Source organism: Ostrea edulis, chromosome 7 (assembly GCF_947568905.1).
Source record: "Ostrea edulis chromosome 7, xbOstEdul1.1, whole genome shotgun sequence".
NCBI classification, from domain to species: domain Eukaryota; kingdom Metazoa; phylum Mollusca; class Bivalvia; order Ostreida; family Ostreidae; genus Ostrea; species Ostrea edulis.
The window spans coordinates 46,531,620-46,548,286 of record NC_079170.1 but is presented as its reverse complement, the minus strand read 5'-3'; the positions used below and the strand labels follow the sequence as shown (position 1 = coordinate 46,548,286).

Here is a 16,667-nt window from a genome sequence, read left to right as displayed (position 1 = left end):
TATAAATAATACAGGCACAAACAGGAACTCTGATACTATGATCAGAACTATATATCTGAAATCCAAAAGTTCTAAATAACAAAAAGTCCACCCCCTTTCATATGCTATCATATTATGCGTGGATAGGAGAGTTATTGTGCTAATGCTTACCATCCATTTTAACCTATGCATCATAGAATGATCTAATATCGGAGTCCGTGATCGGTGCTACTCGGTTCTATGTGCTACCCGGTACTACTCGGTGTTCGGTGTCGTCGGTGACAATTTACACTGATAAGTCCAGCTAATATCTCAATAAAATAGTATACATTACTCTAAATTCAACATTGTATGCTTGCCGTGCCAATAGTAATAAATTTATGCTAATAAATCAACAACCAAAATTTAGTTCAGAATCCTGGACCAAGTAGAAGATATCTAAATACTTAAAACTTATCTAAAGTCTACTATTTCCCAAACAAATTACGTTGTAATTAAATTGTACTGTTTCTAAATAGGCTAAAAGTTCTAATACTAATTTCCAACGTAGCTAAAATAGGAAAATACCTTAATCTTTGCTGGCACGGCCTGACACCGACTTGCTCTAGGGGAATCTGAAGCTCACGCCACTTAGACTCTGCCGCTTCTGTCTTATGACGTACGTTGACGTAATGATGCAGCGTCTACGTCATGTGTAAAATGTAAAACTCCCAAAACAATACTTTTATCAATAAACTAGGATACACCAGTCTACTAATAACATTCCTGAAGATCTACTTTATTAATCCATAATTTCACTTTTTTTTTTAAGCTTATTATTTCTAGAGTTATATATCCAGAAACTATTCGTCTGATAACAATCCGGATATATTTGTCTCTACCATACGGGTTCCGAATTTACTGAACCTTAGGCATTTCCAGTTATCATTCAACAAAATCCCAGTTATAAATAAAGGGATTTCTATCACCTCTTATGCACCACAAGACTTCGCATTAATCATAATTATTCTAGGGACACTATTCAGAACGGACAAAGGCTAGAATATGTACTGAAGGTAAATGAAATCAGCGTAACATCTTATAAGTTCTATAGATGTTTTGCACACTCTAACGTCATGCTAGGTCAAAAGGTCATAGGGGAAAAAAATCTTACATCCGGGTCCTTTGTCAATGTGAAACAGCGAACGACGACGGCTGCTCACCAACATTTTACTGGTGAGACATAGTTTGTTTAAGCATGTAAGATGATAAAAATATATCATTCGTAAAAAAAAATACACTTTAAAGTTACCACTAAGAGTTGCAGATTAGAATGTTTCATTCACATTTCTTTAATTTGAGCTGGTGAAGTATAGGTTGTTTATGTCTGCTCGCTACTTTCACTTACGATGTTTTCTATCGAATTACAGTCATTAGCTCTCTAAAATTAACCCAATGAAGTAGTACATTGCATAGAGAAGTGATAAGAGTTGAATAATTTTATTGACAATGTGTCTTTTTTCTTTTTAAAATGATAAATTAGTTTGATTTATCGGCTTAACCCCCCCCCCCCTCTCTCTTCTCTCTCTCTCTCTTCTGTGGTATGCAGTAGCCTACTGAGTAGTAATTAAGTTTGAACCTGTGAATTAAGTCACCCCTCACACAATTAAGGATTTTGAAGCTTGGATTGAATCATCGTCGCAAACCACCGGTTATTGTTTCATTCTATTTCACAAACTAGAATGAAACAATAACCCGTGGTTTGCGACGATGGGATTGAATTAAGTTTTACGAATTGTTTGGTTTTTTAAGCGTCTATCAGCATGGCTGTCGTGCGAATCATTTTCAATATTCGCACGACGGTCGTGCTTATATTAGAGCTCCTATCCACACGATATTCTTTTCCCAATTATAATATTTTTTATACTTGCCCATGAGACAGAGTTAGACATATATTTAATTTGTATGATTTTAAATCTTATAAGCTTTTGACAATTTAAAAAAAAACGAGATGTCTACACAATTATTTAATTTATCTCTAACTTTGACAAATGACCAGTTCAAAGTTCACTTTTAGGTATAACATATGTATGCCTATATATATTAAAGCTAGAAACTTTATTGCAAATAATAAGGATACTAATTATAAACCAGGCAATTTAGGTTCACCACCCAATACCCAACTGTTAGTCAATCCATTTTCAGCAGTCTGATTTAAACAACCGCCTTCTCTTTGCGAGTATAAGGAGAAAGGGGTGTATTTAAGACAAGTGTAAGGAAAAGGAGGGGGTATTTGACGATTCTAAGAAAGGGGGGTTTGTATTAGACGAATGTAAGGAGATGGAGGTGTATTTGACAAGTGTAAGGAGAGAAGGGGGTTGGAAAAGCCCTAAATTATTCCTGACTTTCACTAACTATGTAGACTACAGGTGATTTTCAAAATTTGTCGTCGTGCGTATAATCTCGCCCCTGTTTTTGTAAAAAAATTTCCTTTTAAAAATATTATCTGTATAGATCGTAGTAGTTGTCAATATTTATATTATATAACCCCCTCCCCGGTTACGGAAAAGGACGAGCGCGTTATCCGATTATATTGACATTTTCAACGGTATTCTTCTATATAACACTATTACGAGCAATACGTAGTTTATCACTGCATAAATCCACAACGAGGTCTGTGCGTATGAACATTTGTTAAAAGTAGGTAGCCGGTACTACTTTTACGAAGGCAATACACATCTAACAATCGCTCTCACTTACTACAGAAATCTATCAATAGATGAAATCAACATCACAAAATGTTTATGGTTTCATTTGTATTTCAAGCAGTGGACTTTCATCCATAATTGATAAAAGCATTTCTGTAAACAATGTCTTACTATTGTATGTCTAAAATTGCGTCTGCTACAACTCAACACTGTCATCGGTGATGCGGAATTGTACCTACTGCTAGACGATGACATTAGGCTTTAGCAAAAAGGTCATTCACAGGATGTATGGCCGATAAGTCGTCAAAGTGCATTAAAACCTACACACCACACTGCCTTCGTGCCACAGCAGCCATAGGTGATTGATGTTGGTTTCCAAGTTTTTTCGGGACATCGAAGCGAGGCATCGTTAAAGACCTATTACAGAAATTAATCGATAAATATTTTTAAATGATACCGGATTTCTTAGATAACGACCATAGTCGGGGCGAGACGGTAGATTGTAACGTCAGTGTATATGTTTTGACGTCATAATATAGCTGAAACACTGGCGGATCTAAATTAAATTTCTTTTGATCTACAATACACAAACCTCTGATTTTCCGCATCAAATTCTAGCAGACGCTCATGTAAAGTTTCCAGTTTTTAGTTCAGTTTCCAGTTTTAGTTCCTAGGTATACCCAGTTCGTTGATGCGAAACCTGGTAACAGCTTCTCCTACATATTTTGTTATCTTGCGTTATGAATAGTAAAGTATAACATGCACAAACAAGGTTAAAATTTTAACAAGTAGCCTTGTTATTCGTCAGTTCTTAAAATCATTTTCCATTACAGTGTTCGATTGATATTTTCGCAAATTTATCTCCAGGTCACCCGCCACGTTTCTGCCAATTCTTTCTAAAAATTAATGTTTCATCTGTTTGATTTAAAGAGCTCTTTTATGATTTCAATGTATGTTTTAACTTTTACATTCAATAATATTTGTATACTTCGTTTGCAAACTGGTTGATGACTGAAGAAACTAATGATTGGGACTCGAATTCGATCTCAGCTTTTTCTCCCCCTTTTTTGCAACATTAACGGAGTAATGTCCATTGTATTAGTCTTCTGATAATATTTTACATTTTTACTTGTCTTAAGTAGAAACAATCTGAAGATGGTATCTGATGATATACACCATTTTTTCTAGAAACATAAGAGGGTGTACTTGGAATGTCACAAAAACTTGTATATCATTCCGAAACGTTGCGTATATCCTTCAAAAGAATAACGTAAAAATTGACGCTCTATATTGTTCAGATATTCATTTCCTTTGCGTTTCTACTGAAGCCCTTTTGAATAGATTATGTTATTATTTTTACATATTATGTGAATTAGCACATTTATACTTAACAAGAACATGTAGATATTGTATGTTACTACTTTAACAACACAGGTCATCAAATCTTGTTTTGAGAAGATGAACAATTCGTCGTTTTCATCGTCATTGTGTTTTTTTAATACACCTAAATTATTGACGTTTTATATTTTTGAAACAAAATACATGTACTTAGTTTCATATTTGAGTTAACATGTAAAACATATACTAGCCATTCAGAATGAAGGTATTGATTTTGGCATTTACTATCATGTGGAGCATCAAATTAGCGCGTCATCTGTATCGGATATTTGTCATAATGTAAGTATTGATTTCCAGAATTGTTTATCCTGAAGTATTTTGGGAGATACATAGAAATACCATTGCTTATATTGATACAATGAATGAATGGAGTTTCCCAGCGATAGTTCTCACGAAATCAATTAATGTGATTGATAGATGGTGTGAAGTCAAATAATTCAGGTGTCTATTTATTTATTTATTTTTTATCATTTCATTATCAAATACATCTTTCAATCATTCTCTTATACAAGTTGGATTGATTGATTGAATTTTGTTTAACGTCCCTCTCAAGAATATTTCACTCATATGGGAACGTCACTCCTACAAGATGGAGAAGATGAACGAAACATTTATACTGAATAGAAATTACAAATATGGCACACTGAAAAGTCATTTCCATTTTGACCATTTCTTTTTGTAATGACAATTGCTCCTCTAAATCATTCTATTTCTTCAAATATTTTAAAACATTAAAAGCAATATTTTCACTTTCTAGAATATTGCAGCAAGTATCTTTTGACTTAAAAGATAAACAAATCAATCACAGCGTATTTTATTTCTGGGATATCAAATACAAGCAATTTCCACATAGTGATTTTTTAAATTTTGTTTCTACCTGATAATTCTTCAGTAAAACTATAATTCAGTCCTCGATCCTTTGTAATAACTTCATGGTTTGTGCATGCATGCTTCCAATTTATAATCAATACCAACATACAAATTGATGCATAACATTCAATCCAATGCATACTTGGTTTGAAAGAGAAATGAATAAATGAATATTTTCTAAATAAAAGCAAACTTTATATTATGAATTTCGTTCGTCTCGACGATCACACCATAAACATATTATTGATATAAGTACATGGGTTTTCAGCAGTATCTCTCAGCTTTTCGTAAATTCTATGGCGGGTGTGATCGGTCGACAGGGGATGCGTACTCCTTATGGTCACTTGATTCCACCTATGGTATATCTAGCGTCCGTGTTTGCCCAATTCTTTGATTTCCTTATAGGATTTGAGATTGATCACTGTTCGTTATCTTCACCTTTCATTGATCACTGTTCGTTATACTTTGTTCTACTTATACCTTGTTTTCGAGTAGTGGACATTCCCCCACATTAACATAGTTCCACCGTCTTATGACGTCATAACATTTCATAAAGTCCAAGATTTAATAATATTTATGCATGACAGGAACATAAATAGTTTCGGAGTCTTTTTCAATAGATATTGTTAAAAAAAAATTAACCATAAAACTTTTCGAAAGTGTAAGTTATATATGAAAAATCAATTAAATATTTCAAAATATTGAATGCAGGGGCAATGTGAATGAAAATTATTATTGTTGATACATAAAACGTCATCGTTATAAATATAGAATTGAAGGGTCACAGCAACAAAATTTTCTTCTCATGTAGAAGCTTTTGAATAAACACTACATCAGATTATTACAACAGGTCAGGTAACAAAAGAGGACAATTCGTGCCCATGTGAATTCCAACAGACTATTGGAAGACATGATCACCAAAGACTACGTAGATATTGTTAATGATGAACTCAAGCATGTTTTTTATTACTTGTGTGTGGAATCAGAGTGGTGTGTAATAAAGTAATTTTGAATGACTGATCACTAAGTACAAATATTTCTCTTTTCTATTTTTGTTGAAGAAGCAACTCTCTATGATGTTAAAATGTCTAGTTTTAATTCATCGTGGGAATTGGTAGTGTAAAGTGTTGAAAAGTCATACGTTTTGATGTTATTGATTTGAGAAAAGTTTTGCGATTTCAAATTTACAAACATTTCGTTAGAATGATTTAGAATCCACATTGGGTTTACACCACTTCTGATAACTGTTCTGGCACACCACGATTGAAGTTTCTCCTTCACAGCTATTGATATTTTCGTGAGAAGCAAAGATAAGGGTTGGTAGAACATTTATTCGTGTTTTTGTGGAACTTAGGAATCCAGTGTACAAGGTAGGTATGGTAACTCATATTCACCCATGCTATTAAATAGGATATTAAATTTGTCTAAAACTGAATCTTTTGAAAGAGTAGTAGGAGTTTAAGTACGATTACCAAATGTGAAATTAATGTCAAGTTCGTCGAAAATATATCGACATTTCATCTCCTAACAATAGTCATTTTCATTCATATGTCGATTTGATATATCCCTGTGAACTCGAAATTAAGAACATCACAGAGTCTTCCACATCTGCATTCTACTTAGATATTGTATTGAACATTGGTGTTAACGGCAAACTAACAACTAAACTTTATGACAAACGGTCTCGTTTATAGTCAGTATTTCGCAAAATATATGGTCGTTATACCTTTCGTTAGACCATCCTTGACACTCCGATTTTTACTACGTGTTACTTTGCTTACCTGATCAAAATATAGGACTCAAGGCGGGTATGACCGGTCGACAGGTGATGTGTACTCCCCTACACACCTGATCCTACCTCTGGTATGTCCAGGATCCCCGTGTTGACGTCTCCATATGAGTGAAAAATTCTTTAGAGTGACGTTGAATACTATACAATCAATCAATCCAGGGTCGTTGTTTGTCCTACTCTTCACTTTGTATTTTTATAGGAATTATGTTTCATATCATTATTAGTTATATTATCACCTTTCCTTATCTCCACCTTTTAATCACAAGATATGAATATTTCAAAGTTCCAATTTCATTACATGATGTCAAAAATGATATCTGAAATGAGATATTCAAATAGCATAAATTTTCAATTTCATATTTCGACGTCACCAAAGGACATACAATAGCTCATATCGTATCCAGTTCCTTTATGCAGTAATAGCCAATCATAAAGCGGGGATATATTGATAAAGCTACTTTGGTTTGAAGACAATCATTGTCACGCAGCCAACTATAAAAGCCATTAAGATTTGATTAAAATGATGTAGAACTACTTGTTCGAGTATTATACGGTTATTAATGGAAGTCATCAGAAAAAAGCATCGGGATATTTGAATGATGACCTGGATCAAAATTCTTATATATATTATTTCTATTGTTGGTAAGTCATAGTTTGAAGTAGCTAGTTATATTTATGTATCATTACATATATACTGTATAATTGTTAACCAGCTACATGTATTATGCACTTTAGGCTTGTATTGTCCCTGGAATAACCATTTGATTAAAATGACAGAATAGCTTTACAATATCAGTATTGTAAATAACAGAAATTGCATAAACATTAAATCACTGTAATATATGTTACCCTCCTTTTTGAAAATAATTTTTGAGATGCAAAATCTTTTTATATCAAAATCATAATTGGAAAGGCATTCGTACCCAATGTTTTCATTCGGTGCATTATTTTCATGTAATGAAATATACACCAATTGCCATGTAATAAGTCTGGGGAATACAGATGTATACTATTAAGGGAAAAAGCAGTAGACATACATTCAATGAGATCCATCCTGAATTTTGCTTTAAATTTCGGAAAATATTTATTTTTGGAAATAGATAAACATTCATTCATTCTATGCAAATCAATCTAATATCGAACTGTTTTTTGCAATCATGTTCTTATCATCAAATTCTTTCGCAAGATAGTGCACTGTTTTCATAGCATTTAAAATGGTTCAATGAATGATTTTGACGAACGATTGCTTTCAGATATGTATTAATTATTTCAAACAATTTTAGTAGTCATTAAGTATATTTCATTTGAAGCATATTTTTCGTATCACGTAAAAGGCAGTTTTTAGTTTAGGTGACGAAAGAAATCAAATTATCGTTATCTCTTAGCTGATTAACCTTCGTTGTGTGACTGGGTTCCATTCATACGTGTATGTTAGGAAGATAAATGAATAAATATGATATAAATACTCGATGTAGACATGATACTCACATATCTTCTCATGTAAAATCGGCATTGAATAAATATCTTTTTAAGTTTGGTTTTATATCATTTGCATCTATTCATAAAAGATTTGAACTGTATATGTAAAATTGTAAATAATATAATTGCATTAAGGTAAGTTAAGACATTTTATAAGTAGGGGCAATGCAAACTTTTCACTTCATGATGTTTGTTTTCAATGGCATAATTGAATGATAAAGCCCATCCTATTGTTTGAATTTGACAATTGCAACAAAATTATGTCAAGCTTTCACATTTGACTCAAACTTTCTATAGTCTGATGACATGCATGTGTTTTGCAATGACATTATACGTCAATGCAATTACAACCCTTTCGTCAGATATTTCATTCACTGGGAAAGGGTAGTTTGACTGAATATCTGCTTATTGGCAATCAAGCTTTATTTGCAGATATAAAGTACATTTAGTGGAATTATTATTACAGGTGATGCGTGTACGTTAGAAAGGTCGTCCATCTTTCATGGAGTCAACGTAAACAGTTCACACTTTGCTTCAAAGCAATCCTTTCTGCTGTGGGAGATGAAGAGCTCATCAAACCAAGAGTGTGCAGTTAGATGTCTAGAAGAAACAGCCTGTCTCTCCTTTATGAGAGACGAGCTATCCGGAGTGTGTAAAATATTCTCCGTAAATTTTTACATCACATCTGGAATGACATCTGTCGGTTTGCAGATATACCAAAGACAAAGTAATATCTTGAAATTCTTTATTTTCATGGTAATTATACGTCACATACAAAAACATTATGATTACTGTAGGATCATTATTGTTTGTGGGGGATTAATGTTCGTGGATTTCGTGTGTCACTCTTACCCACGAATTTACATGTCATTGAACATTTTTTAACCAAGTAGAGTTATCTCTCTTAGTGACATCGTATTGCTTACCCACGAAATTATGTCCCCACGAACCAGCAAAATTTTGCTTACCCACGAACATTGACCCCCACGAATTAAAATGATTCCACAGTTTATACATTGTGCTTAAAACGAATATATAATTGATTGGATATAGTGTCCTGTGAGGATTATGGTTACGTCACTTTACAATCCACACGGAAGTGTGTGAAGCTACACTATACGGAAACGTCGTGGATGGAAGCAAATAAGACATGTGCTTCTACTGGTGGAAATATCCTAAGGATAACAACAGCAGAAATGTTAAATGATGTTGTATGGACAGTCTCTCAAACAGGTATTTGTAAATCTGGTAGTCATAACTTATGTAAGGCTTAGGAATACCAAGTACTGATAGAAAATATTCGAGGGATGCTGCTGAGACACAGCAAAGACGAGTAATCAATAATTAAATTAGAAAGCATTGAAGTCATTCAAAGTTCCATCGTAGACTTATTTTCACTGTAAATGTCATTGTTCAGTATGTAACACTTAAATAATGTCTCTTCGGTGATGTTCAACCGAAATGTTTAAAATCCGAAATAATAAACTCGTAAGAGCTATTTTAGGGACAAACAGAGTGTCAAAAACTAGTGTCAAGTTCATCTAAGGACAAGAGCTATGCATGAGGGAAATAATCCTTAATTTGAAATGAATTTCTATTTCTAAATTTTATTACAGAAATTAAGTATGCATCCGTATTTTCATATATAAATACCCTCGAAATTAAACTCGAAATAAAAATAAAACTAAAAAATAGAGTCTTCCACACCTGCTTCATATCTGAATATTTTAATGAGCATAGACATTGACGGCAAACTAAGGACTCAACATTATGATTTCAACTTCTTCATCTTTAACCAATCGTATGTAACAATATTCAATCATTACCTGCATATATAGTGGTTATACCTCTCACATTAGATAGTAATCAGGCTGTAGAAGTACGAATGTTTTATCGTGTCACCACATACCATGGTAAGAGAACTTCATTATGCTTGGTGATACCCAAAAGATCAGTAACAATCACTTCTAATGTCAGGCGACGGAAACTCTATTGCTAATTTCAAATGTCTTGGGTGTGACACGACACTGCTATCAAGAATCGATCATAGGATTATAATACCGAGTTTTACTGGTTCAAATCATTGGGTCAAATGCAGTTTGACGTGTATCATACCGATTGTTATGCCGTTCTTCGAACACTAAGTTTGACTACGGATTACTATGTTTACCTGATCAAGACATAGAGCTCACGGTGGATGTGACCGGTCGACAGAGGATGCTTATTCCTCCTAGGCACCCGATCCCACCTCTGGTATGTCCGGGGGCCCGTTTTTGTCCAACTCTTTATTGTGTATTCCTTGTGGGAGTTATGAGATTTATCACTGTTCGTTCCCTTAGACTTTCACAAATCAAATCGATACTGGTTCATCTCACAACAACCAGATTGAGTTACTAGTTTTCTGAAATTGTTTTAAATACTAGTATATTTACTTTGTATCATATCATTTTATAATATAATTATGTGTTTATAACTTATATGTGCAAAGTTAAATATAATATTTGGAAAATTCACATATGCTACTTTAGATTATTTCACTGTTTTATTTTATAAAATACACGGCGGGTGTGACAGGTAGACAGGGGATGCTTACTCCTCCTAGGTACCTGATCCCAACTCTGGTATATACAGGGATCCGTGTTTGCCCAACTCTCCATTTCTATTGCTAATAGGAGTTATGAGATTTATCCCTGTTCGTTATTTTCACCATTCATAAATACGTGCATAAAGGTTTTTCATATTTCAAAACGACACTTAGTATGAACAAAGTCTTATAGATATGCATGTTTGCTATCATAATTATCACAAACCTTCTGAGACTATTGCAAAAACAATACACGTCCCCCACCGGCGCCCCTATTTATTAGAGAGATGTCAGTATATGCAAATTATGTATATTTGAACGTGCAGGCAAATGTTATATTTCAATACCAGGAAAATTTAATAAATTTCGATCTCTTGTAAATAGACGCGGCGATTCGACGAACTCTTTAGCAAATCGGTATGCATTAAATTATATAGATTTCAAACAGTCACAAAATACAGAAAACGAGGCAGAGCATAAGAATTAGTTAAGTCAATGAGACCAAGTAGTACAATTTTTGTTAAGATAATTAAACGTGAAACTGAATGTGGATCTACCCATTTGATACATACATATCAAATTCCATATTCCGATGTTAAGGCGTTGTCTACAAAAGTGCGGTAAACTAAACTGCACAACAATTTCCATAAGTCGCGTAGAAGTCATTCAACTGTAATGAAACTTGATCTGTAAATCATCATCTATAAACATGTTTTAGTAAACTACATACCAAATTTCAAATTCCAAAATCACTGCATGGTGAAAATTTTCCGGAAAGCAAAGCTTAAGGTAGTTCCATCCTCGTGTGACTTATCAATATTAATGGTTAAAAGTGGCAAAACTTTATTTATTTCCACTCAATATAGTTTAATTTAATCAATAACTAAAGAAAATGTATCTGTTGCCACCTTTTTAAAGATATCAAACATACAAAAACAGAAATATACGTCAACATCAGAAAATCACACATTTTCGTTAAACAGAATAGTAAAAATAGATAAGAACTTGTTGAAATGACAAAATTTAGATATCAACAGTTTTAAAAAATGCTAATTCATAAATACGTATAGATTAACTGTGGATATTAGGGAAACCAATGTATAATAGACATCCAGTAGAGGAAATTCCAGCATAGGAGTTATTGCCCTTGACAAAAAAGTTTTAGTCATAAATAATTGATTATCTATGGAAAATATAACCTTTTGCGATATTAATAGTTTACGAGATTTTTTATTATATACAGTGAATAAAATTCCTTAGAAAGATGTATTTCTATCATGCGCAAAGTTTAGATTATCAAGATTTTTGCAAAAACCTATGACATCACATGAGGATCGACCAACCTTAACTTAATTCAACCATAAAACTAAGTGTTACTATTTCTAAACAAATCAAACATACCAAAAGTGAACCTTAACAAGTATCTACTCATTAGCTTGTTTGTTTGTTTGTTTTACGTCCTGTCGAGAATTGTGCACGCATGTTGAGACTTATGACAAGCTGTAGCTGCAGTACCACAAATTTAGACTTACGCTTAGCGCTTGCAGCCGTAGCTGTAAGGGTTTTTTTAACGTTCTAACACCTTTAGCGAAACAGGACCTTCGTTTTTAAGGTCAAATCTGAAAAACCCGTGATTCTCACTTCTAAACGCCGAGCGTTTGGTGAAGGACCAATCATTGCTTATCTTTACCTCTGACAGGTCAACTCATTAGGTAACCATAGACAAATTTGGAACTCCTCAGTTAAACAGAGTGGGAAAAGTCTGGAAGCTATCTTCGGCAAAAATGCCTATATATCGTAAACTTCATTCAACCGTGACGAAACTAAACGTTGATCTGTAAACATACAGTAGTAAACTACATACAAAATTTCCACTTCCTAACTTAAATCACGATGCAAAAAGTAGAGGAAACTAAGTTAGATAGATAGATTGACAGAAAGAGAGGACAGAGAGACAGAAAGACAGACGAAGATGAAACATATAGTACCATTCAGTTTCATCGATAACGGACTAATAAGTAACAATAAACCACCATGCATTGAATACTAAATAACTTATGTTCTTTATTGAACAACCTTGAAAGTAATACTATTCTATATAACTACATGTATTTCAAATTTTCATACAATTATAGAATTGTTCTGAAAACGCGTTACCCATGGACATCAGGTGATATAATTGTTTTATTTTTAATGTTTATATCAACAGATGCAGCATTCGACTTCTTCTTTATCGACGGAAATGACAACGAAGTGGAAAACACCTGGGTTTTTTCAGACGGAACACAGCTTTCCTTTTTGCCGTTTGAAGGCAGTGAACCCAAAGGAAGAGAGACTGAAAACTGTTTGCTATTCCTTGCTGAAAAGTACTATGATGCATCATGCTATAACTATATTGCAAAATTTATTTGTGAAAAAAAAATTGGATGATCAATTTGAATATTTGAGAATCAATGAAAATTTGTAAGTGACAAATTTGACCCCACTATTTCTTTACTCCTTGGACAATTCAGGGGCGTATAGTAGATCATCATTTCCAGACTTTAGAACCACCTTTGAGACAGGCGACAATTACATGACAGATGAGAAATTCATCTTTGAAATAAGAGTTAGGAGAATACAAATTTAGTTTAGTTTGAAGAATGACAAAAATCAAAAACAAATCTTTGAAGATCGCAATTAAATGTAAAAGAATGTATTGATGTATTAATCCATTTCCAGTTGGACATGTTACAGACATTCAAATTCTACTGACTTTTTTTCAAAATTCTTTTGAACTTGAAATGAAGATATTCTTTCCAGTAATAGGAATTTATCAATTTAATTGCCCTGGTTTACCCTACATTTATTCTTACTTTCCACTTCAAAATGTTTATTTCAAAGGCGAATTTCTCACCAGTGATGTGGAGTCATCAATTACAAAGGGGTGTCTGAATTGTGTAGACGACACTATATTAGATATTTAATTTACTTTCATCCATATATCGATTTGATATATCCCATTGAAATTGAAATAAGAGACACAACACAGTCTTCCACATCATCCCGATATTTCGATACCGACGTTAAGTACCACCCAACAACTGACCTTCATAACAAACGGGATGACTGCATCATCATCAACTTCCCATTTTTGTGTAGCAATATTCCAATATCACTTGCATATCATGTTTATCTCTCAACCGCGATAGCATGTACTACGTATGATAAATATCAAGCCTGGACATAAAGTTGGAGATAACGAAAGCGATCAATCTCAAAACTCCTAAAGTAGTACAAAACTAAGAATTTAGCAAACACAAACCCCTGGACATACTAGAGGCAGAATATGGTGCCCATGAGGAGAAAGCATCCCCTGTTAAAATCAGTGTGTAAAGAACGGCCTAACAATTGGTATGAAACACATCAGATTTCATTTCATCCAATGACAGGTTGTATTTGTAAACTAGATCGTTATAACGACCATACTATTTGCGAATGCGTAGTTTGAATAAGACTGTTTAAACCCATGTAACAACTTGTTCGTCAGTAGCCACCCTTGGCTTAAAAACTGATCATACAAAAACAAGCTCTTGCTTATCGAATCAGTTGAGATACACATAAACACCATATGCAAATGAAAATAGAATATTCCTACATGAATATAGGATTTTGACGACGGAGAAGCTGAAGTCATCCCGTTTTTGATAAAGTACAATTGTTCGTTTGCCGCTCACATCCATGTTCAATGAAATATACGCACTAAGCACATGTTGAAGACTCTGATGTGTCATTATTTCAAGTTCACTGGGATACATCGATTGATTGTATGATATTTAACGTCCTCTGTAGAATTTTTCACTCATACGGAGACGTCACGATTGACGGTGAAGGGCTGCAACATTTAGGCTCATGCTCAGCGCCTACGACTTTTGAGCAGGCAAGAATCTGTATCGTGTCACACCTGCTGTGACGCGAGGTATTATTTTTGCGGTCTCCTCTTACGACAAGCAAGGGGTAATGAGAACCTATTCTAACCTGAATCCCCACGGAACTGGACGTACGAATGAAAATAAGTATTGTTGATATATAAAACGAATATACATATCTTTATATATATATATATATATATATATATATATATATATATATATATAAGTAAACATCCACTGCTAACTGGTCACGCTCCCTGCGAGCTCATATCTCCACGGAGTAATCCGTAGTCAAAATCAGCATGTACAGAATGATCTAAAATTTGGAATGAAACATCAGACAGCATTCAACTCAAGGACATATCTCATTTCCAAATCAAATCATCATAAAGGCCATAGAATATGTTAAATCTTTACTTTAACAGAGGCTGTGGAAAACCCTGTAAGATTTAACTTTTTTTCAATAGTCTGCCTCGATTTACACATTGATAAAACGCAGAAAATACTCTTGAGTACCGAATCAATTGAGAGACATAAACACCAGTTGCAAATATGAAAGACTGTTAGTTGTTTTCATTTCATGTTTACTGGGTATATCGAAAAGTCAGATGAATAAAAGGGGGTATTGTTAGTGTGTAAAATCTCATTAATGTATCTAAATGTCAGGCTAAAAGCCACCGCCAGAGTGGGCAGACTTTTAAATACATTCTACCTTTTACATGTAAGAATACAAGAACGAGACAGCTAATAAAGGATCACAATTTTGTCCATACAAATTCCAACAAACTGTTGGATGAAAAGTCACTGGGATCATATGAGAAACTCGTTCTTTAGTCAAACGTTCAATCACCAGTCAGAACTTCATTATTTTTTCACTGAAAGTTTTAATTTATTTGATGAAAGAATATTGAAAAATAATTTTATTTTAGAATGATTGGCTTCTCAATCATTCCATCACAATATTCATATTTTGAATCAAGCTTATGTATGTATGTGATCCTGGTGCCTTATTTCCAAAGACTAGACAGACAGACATTGTCAAGAAGAAAACCAGAATTCTTTTTTGAATATTCCCTTCAGAGTACTTGTGTGTAGAATCAGAATGGTATTTAACGACCTATTTTTATAGGTGATTACAAGATACGGATGTCTCCAAGTTCCATTTCTATTGACGAAGATGCCTATGATGTACAAAAACCATAGTCTTTAATCTATTGTGAGGAATGGTGATGTAAAGTGTTGAAATGTCGCATATTTTAATGCTATTGATTTTTAAGAGGTTTATTATTTCAAATTTAATGAAAATCCCCAGGTATTTTTTAGAATGAAAAACTGAAGGTAATGAACATTGATTAATCTTATAAATCATATGAATGATACAGAATTAAGAGTATGACAAACATGGACTCCTGAGCACATCAGATAATGGGCCAGGTGCCTAGGAGGAGTAAGCATCCCCTATTGACCGATCGCACCCGCCATCAGCCAGATATATTGATCAGGTAAACGGAGTAATCCGTAGTCGAAATCAGTATTAAAGAAAAGTATTACCAATGGTATGAAACACATAGATGGTATACGACCTAAGGACAAATTGTATTTGTAAAGATCAGTATTATAACGACTATAGAATTTGCGAACTGGCGAAGACCCCTCTTACTAGATATGGTACTTTTCCTTAAACTCGGTGAGTTATTATATCGACGTTTACCGGTGGATGCTTATCATGACAATCGATTTAAAGGTGACTTGACTCTATTTATCACAGGTTTCAGTTGGAAGGTTAACATGTGAAAAGCAGAATCGGTACTTTTCGCTCCACTGATCGTGACCTGTAACCTAAATAATTACCTACATATTTCTCTCACCCTACGTAATCAAATAAATCTGATAGTTCATACGATATACTTGATATGGTACGGAGGTTAACGCATAACAAACAGCAGGTGAAGAAGAAACAAAATGTC

General features: G+C 33.7%; 1 protein-coding gene across 2 annotated transcripts; it reads left to right on the top strand.

Annotated features, from left to right (window-relative positions):
- Positions 1–872: 872 nt before the first annotated feature.
- Positions 873–13,264, top strand: LOC125653229 (galactose-specific lectin nattectin-like). 2 transcript variants are annotated; one of them, XM_048882581.2, is made up of 4 exons: positions 873–1,194; positions 8,672–8,932; positions 9,259–9,438; positions 12,999–13,264. In XM_048882581.2, exons 1-4 carry the CDS (start codon positions 1,095–1,097, stop codon positions 13,217–13,219), a joined length of 762 nt encoding a protein of 253 aa, XP_048738538.2. In that variant the 5' UTR covers positions 873–1,094; the 3' UTR covers positions 13,220–13,264. The 2 variants fall into 2 exon arrangements, with proteins under 2 accessions (XP_048738538.2, XP_048738536.2); XM_048882579.2 differs by lacking the exon at positions 873–1,194 and adding an exon at positions 6,487–7,368.
- The last annotated feature ends 3,403 nt before the right edge of the window (positions 13,265–16,667 follow it).